Source organism: Oncorhynchus mykiss, chromosome 12, assembly GCF_013265735.2.
Source record: "Oncorhynchus mykiss isolate Arlee chromosome 12, USDA_OmykA_1.1, whole genome shotgun sequence".
Classification (NCBI taxonomy): Eukaryota; Metazoa; Chordata; class Actinopteri; order Salmoniformes; family Salmonidae; genus Oncorhynchus; species Oncorhynchus mykiss.
In genome coordinates, this window is record NC_048576.1 from 27,948,343 (window position 1) to 27,955,213 (window position 6,871).

At 40.9% G+C, this 6,871-nt stretch overlaps 1 protein-coding gene across 2 annotated transcripts in view; it reads right to left on the reverse strand.

Moving 5' to 3' along the window:
• The window catches only part of LOC110537326 (nectin-3-like protein), an 82,329-nt gene extending 76,784 nt beyond the window's left edge, over positions 1-5,545 (reverse strand). Inside the window, exon 1 of one of the 2 annotated variants that reach the window (XM_021623275.2) lies at positions 5,334-5,545. In XM_021623275.2, the coding sequence (XP_021478950.1) occupies positions 5,334-5,415 (82 nt within the window). In that variant the 5' untranslated portion in view covers positions 5,416-5,545. The remainder of the gene's footprint in view (positions 1-5,333) is intronic. The other variant, XM_021623274.2, reaches the window with a different exon arrangement.
• Between the last annotated feature and the right edge of the window lie 1,326 nt (positions 5,546-6,871).

Consider the following 6,871-nt stretch of genomic DNA (forward strand, 5'->3'; position numbering starts at 1 on the left):
CTCATGATTCCTGTAATGAAAGGGTCTGCCCAGCCCGGGCCTGTTTCGCTGGAGCCTGCTGCTCTGGGATAGAGTAAAAAGGCTTCTGGCTGTATAACATTTCAAAATCAAATTGCGTGAAATATATATATAGTAGCTTTGGAAGCTTTGGACCCCATACTGATCCAAAATGTAACATGCATCAGTCAGAAAACCGAATCAAACGGTACGAATCGCCAATTTACTAACATTATATATTACTTTCTTTCTACCTTCCGAAAATTCCTCATATTTTGTGACAAATGATGTGTCAAACTGCATGTAATGTTGTTGACAATCATTGATCTATAAGTCATTTTCCATGCCGAACAACCGGAGGGAATATCAGTAGCCTAGTCAGACTGCGCACTGTACCCTGGTTCGCATGCTGACCAACACGAGCTAGGCGGCCTCTTCCTGATCTTGCACATCTGCATGGCACATTCAGCAGTCAAATGCTAAAATGGCATGTGCGATATTAGGCTTTATTAGCTGAGTGACAAACTTGCAATTTAATAGGTTATTGTGAACTATGCGCTGTTGAAAATGGTATTTTACTGGAATAAAAGAAAGCTACCAGAGACAACTCTGATCTGGCTATAGGCTATCTGCTGAACAGATTTTTTTTTTGATAGCTAAGGTTCACCATCAGCGATAGGTTTGGTAGTTTTGCTTTAAACAATCAGTGTACATGCTCTTTTTTTTCCTTTCTTTTTAAAAATAATTTCACCTTTATTTAATTAGGCAAGTCAGTTAAGAACACATTCTTATTTTCAATGATGGCCTAGGAACGGTGGGTTAACTGACTTGTTCAGGGGCAGAACGACAGATTTTTTACCTTGTCAGCTCAGGGAATCAATCTTGCAACCTTACAGTTAACTAGTCCAACACTAACCACCTGCCTCACGAGGAGCCTGCCTGTTTCGTGAATGCAGTAAGAAGCCAAGGTAAATTGCTAACTAGCATTAAACTTATCTTATAAAAAACAATCAATCAATAATAATCACTAGTTATAACTACACATGGTTGATGATATTACTAGTTTATCTAGCGTGTCCTGCGTTGCATATAATCGATGCAGTGCGCATTCGCGAAAAAGGACTCGTTGCTCCAACGTGTACCTAACCATAAACATCAATTCCTTTCTTAAAATCAATATACAGAAGTATATATTTATAAACCTGCATATTTAGCTAAAAGAAATCCCGGTTAGCAGGCAATATTAAACAGGTGAAATTGTGTCACTTCTCTTGCGTTCATTGCACGCAGAGTCAGGGTATATGCAACAGTTCAGGCCGCCTAGCTCATTGCGAACTAATTTGCCAGAATGTTACGTAATTATGACATAACATTGAAGGTTGTGCAATGTAACAGGAATATTTAGACTTAGGGATGCCACCCGTTAGATAAAACACCTAATGGTTCCGTATTTCACTGAAATAATAAACGTTTTGTTTTTGAGATGATAGGTCATTAATATGGTCGAATCCGGAAACTAAGGCTCGTATTTTTGTGTGTTATTATGTTATAATTAAGTCTGTGATTTGATAGAGCAGTCTGACGGTAGTAGGTAGGCAGCAGCAGGCTCGTAAGCATTCATTCAAACAGCACTTTCGTGCATTTGCCAGCAGCTATTGCGCTGTTTATGACTTCAAGTCTAATCAACTCCCGAGATTATGCTGGTGTAACCGATGTTAAATGGCTAGCTAGTTAGCGGGGTGCGCGCTAATAGCGTTTCAAAAGTCACTCGCTCTGAGACTTGGAGTAGTTGTTCCCCTTGCTGTGCATGGGTAATGCTGCTTCGAGGGTGGCTGTTGTCGATGTGTTCCTGGTTCAAGCCCAGGGAGCAGCGAGGAGAGGGATGGAAGCTATACTGTTACACTGGCAATACTAAAGTGCCTATAAGAACATCCAATAGTCAAAGGTATATGAAATACAAATCGTATAGAGAGAAATAGTCCTATAATTCCTATAATAACTACAACCTAAAACTTCTTACCAGGGAATATTGAAGACTCATGTTAAAAGGAACCACCAGCTTTCATATGTTCTCATGTTCTGAGCAAGGAACTGAAACGTTAGCTTTCTTACATAGCACATATTGCACTTTTTCTTTCTTCTCCAACACTTTGTTTTTGCATTATTTAAACCAAATTGAATGTTTCATTATTTATTTGAGGCTACATTTATTTTATTGGTGTATTATATTAAGTTAAAATAAGTGTTCATTCAGTATTGTTGTAATTGTCATTATTACAAATAAAGAAATAAAAATTGGCCGATTAATCGGTATCGGCTTTTTTTTTGGTCCTCCAATAATCGGTATCGGATTTGAAAAATCATAATCGGTCGACCTCTACTCCAGAGCACATGTTTCACTGCTCCAGAGTCCAATGGCGGGCATTACACCACTCCTGCTGACACTTGGCATTACGCATGGTGATCTTAGGTTTGTGTGCGGCTGCTCGGCCATGGAAACCCATTTCATGAAGCCCCTGACTAACAGTTCTTGTAGAGACATTACACACTATGCACTTCAGCACTCGGCAGTCACGTTCTTTGAGCTTGTGTGGCCTACCATTTTGCGGCTGAGCCGTTGTTGCTCCTGGACATTTCCACTTCACAATAACAGCAATTACAGTTGACCCAGGCAACTCCAGCTGGGCAGAAATTTAAACTGACTTGTTGGAAAGTTGGCATCTATTGATGTTGCCACGTTGAAAGTCACTGAGCTCTTCAGAACAAACCATTCTACAGCCAATGTTTGTCTATGGAGATTGCATGGCTGGGTGCTCAATTTAATACACCTGTAAGCAACAGGTGTGGCTGAAACCACTAATTTGAAGGGGTGTCCACATACTATTTCAGTCCAAATCAAGCACTTACATTGCCACAGAAAAAAATTGGTGCGACCAAATCATAGGCTGGTGCCACAAACTGAAAACGTTAGTGGTACAAGTGCCACCAGGGGAACATTTTTGTCTGGAGCCCTGTCATGGGGTGTGATTTTTAACCTGCTGCAGAGTAATGTGTTCTTCTGCCAATTTGACTGTTGGGAAGAGAATCATGCGATAGGAAGTTATGTAGAAAAATGTGTTGATAGAACATGGCTATGTATGTTTGTGCACATGAAAATCTGTGATGTATCTTTACTATAGGTTAATGAGGCAATAAAAATGTGATATGACTAAAATTAAATGTCATTTTGACAATAACTAGACTAAATCATAATTAAAATGGCAAAAATTTTACTAAGACAATGACATTTTTGTCAAAAGACTAAATATCAAAAAGAATGCCAAAATGAACAATGATATTCCCTAGTTCCTATTTCTAGGACACAGACACCATGGAAGGTGCTTTTATCAATGCGGGTGTACTTACATACACTACCATTGCTTTCAATTGTATTTGGTTGCACAAAAACATTCAGTGGAAACCAGAAGTTAAAGGTAGACTCAGCGAGATGACGTAGATGCAGAAAGTAAACAACATCATAGTGGGTCAATTTACACAACAACTAAGAGCGTTGAAGCCTGTGGCTTCCACGCAGATACTATTTTCGACTGTCTGAGCGCTAAGTGTTGCATCTAGCTCATCTCAATATCACCTGTGCTGCTCGTGGCAATGGGATTTAGTGGAATCTACCTTTAAATACAATTCCATTTCAACTTACTGTGCTGGTGGGCAGGATGGTTGGTCATTAAGCAGGATGGGCAATTCAAACAAAATATCTAAAAGATTGTTTAATAATACAGACTTCCCAAACGTGGGTCTGTTGTAGACACACTTGCTCTCTGCTTATCTCATGTAAAAATAAAAAGTCCTGCACGTGCACCATATGTGGACAAAAAAGGAATAACTTGTGGGGGACTTTTATTTTGCCATGAGGTAAGCAGAGAGGAATACTGACCAACAGTTCCACCCACCGGCACAGAAGTTGGAATGGAATTGTATTTAACTTCTGGCTTCCAACGGACTGTTTTTGTGCAACGCAACACAATTGAAAGCAACGCTACTGTAGCTATGTATACTGAACAAAAATATAAATGCAACATGTAAAGTGTTGGTCCCATGTTTCATGAGCTGAAATAAAAGATCCCAGAAATGTTCCCTATGAACAAAAAGCTTATTTCTCTCAAATGTTGTGCACAAATTAGTTTACGTATCAAGAAGCTGATTCAACAGCATTATCCTTGTGTTGGGGGTCACTAAAAAAACACTCTAAAATGTGCCATTTTGTCACACAACACAATGCCACAGATGTCTCAAGTTTTGAGGGAGCATGCAATTGGCATGCTGACCGCAGGAATGTCCACCAGAGCTGTTGCCAGATAATTGAATTGAGACCAGCCACCCGGACAGCAAATTAAACTAAGGCGTATTTATGTCTGTAATAACGCCCTTCTACGGGGAAAAACTCATTCTGATTGGCTGCGCCTGGCTCCCCAGTGGGTGGTCCTGGTTCCCAAGTCGGTGGGCCTGTGCCTACACCCCTGCCCAGTCATGTGAAATCCATAGATTAGGCCCTAATTTATTTATTTCAATCGACTGATTTCCTTATATAAAATGTAACTAAGTAAAATTGCTGAAATCGTTGCATTTATATTTTTGTTCAGTATAAACACCTGTGTTGCTAAAAGCACATAACACCACAGGTGAGTGTCTCCTACCATAAATGTCCTATTATGGAATTTATGTTAGGAGCAGCCAGGGGACTCCTTGCTGTAGCGCCCACAGTCCCCACTCTCCAAAACGAGTCTCCAAAAGAGGCCTAGTTTGGAGCGATGTAAATACAATTATGAATCATAACTTCAACTAAATACAACAACCAAGTATTGGCTGTTTGGATCAGACGTCTTCAGTTTAGTTAGTAAAGGTGAGTGCAGTTGCTGTGCGACCGTGTTGCTCTACAAAGTTGTCTCACCACTAAAGAGCACCTCACTGTTGCTCCTCAGTGGTTTCCTGTGAATAATGCCTACATGAATAATGTTTCCATGGCAGCCACGGATCACACAATCATCGGCAGCGGCACCATTCCAACACTAAACTTCTCAACAAAAGGACGCCTGCCTTGCCCTTGCACAGTCCTTAATGGTAAAGTCAACCTTTCTTATATAAACAATACAGTCCATATCTAAAATAAACTACTAAAACAAATGTTGTTCAGACTGTAGAGGAGCCCCATACAAGTAGTCAGAGTCGCGCGAAACACTCGGCTTTCTGGCTCGCTCTCGTTGGCTGCACTCAGAACTTCTCCAAATATTTTACATTAGCTAATGTTACCGAGCGAGCGGGCATAATGGATAGCATACCTGTCAAGCTGTACAGAAGAAAAATAAATACAGCATGCTGTCTCTTATGAAGCGGGTAATTCCTGAGGCAAGGCAGGAACATTTTGAAAGTAGATCCGTCTTTCACCGAACACGTTTGTCTGTCCGCCGGACCATGAAACCTCCTCAGCAACAACTCCTAACTGCGATTGGACTGTACCACTAGAGCAGCGATAAGGGGAGCTCACCTGATTCCAGCGATACAGTCAAATGAGAGGCAATCTTCCACCACACCACCCCAGAAAGACGTTGTTAGATTACGTCATCCTTATTGCAAATATTGATTTAAATTGTGTTGCTAAATGACATATTTAGGCTACTGAGTATGAAATAAAGCATGTGTGCTTAATTTCCCCGTGATAAGTGAAAAACAACACATGATTATAATAAATTCACTGAAGAATGAATTAAGCTTTTCTTAAGATCAATATGATTGACATGTGTTGAGTAACACTCTGGCCTTGACACATATTCTCACCAAGTGGAGGTTTTATTCAGACACATTGCTGTGTACAGCATGGAGAATGCAGCACAATGAGTGTAGTGCATGTGTCAGTGTGTTTGTGTCCACAATCATCCATTGCTGTAGGCCTATCGCTGCACCCCATGTACGAATTAATTCATCTTCTATGCATGTTTCACCTCTCTCTGAAGGCAAGTTAATACAGGACCAGTATCAACCTTAACCCCCTGTACCCCACTGGTAATCCCCCACCATATCCTATCTCCAAAAACCCAATCTGTGTATCCGACCCCCTGCCGCTGTTCAACAACTAGAGCACCCCCACCACCCCATCCCAAGTCTAATTGGGGCGTTCACAAATTAACTAGCTAATCCTTGCAAACAGCAATTATGGGGGGGCGCCCCTCCTGTTGGCTGGAAGCTAACCAGGTCAGTGCTTTAATTTGAGTCTCACATTATGTCTTCTCAAGAGCCACCAGGGACACAATTACTCTCATGCCACCCTATTCATTCACACCCTGGCAAAGTGTGAGGCAACCCAGGGTGTGTGTGTGTTGGGATGTGTTCTGCACGTCTTTCCGTCTGATTGATGAGATGGGGGAAAAATATATCTTAAAGTGCCCTAGCCATTGTGAATGTTACGAATACTTTTCTGAGCACACCATTGACAGATACTTTTTTAAGAAATCACAATGTCTGGGTATTAGAATCTCAGAGATACCTCGTCAGATTAGTGATGCAATTACATTAATATTGGGGCTACAAAGAGCTCAGACACTGATATCCTAGTATATGAGAAAAGAGAGCATGTGATCATTCACAACAAGCAATGATCTAGCAACAGGCTACTTGGCTATATACCAGTCAGCCAGACCCAGAGTCATTACACCTTGCACAGAGGCAGGCTTACAGATGGTACAGAGTCCTATTGTTAGGGAGTCTTGGACAGTTTTGATGGTGGAGGGGGTGGAACAAATACTGTACATGCTTAATTTGTTTCATTTTATGATCATTGTATATATACATCATTGGTTACACCACACTCATGACCTCATCA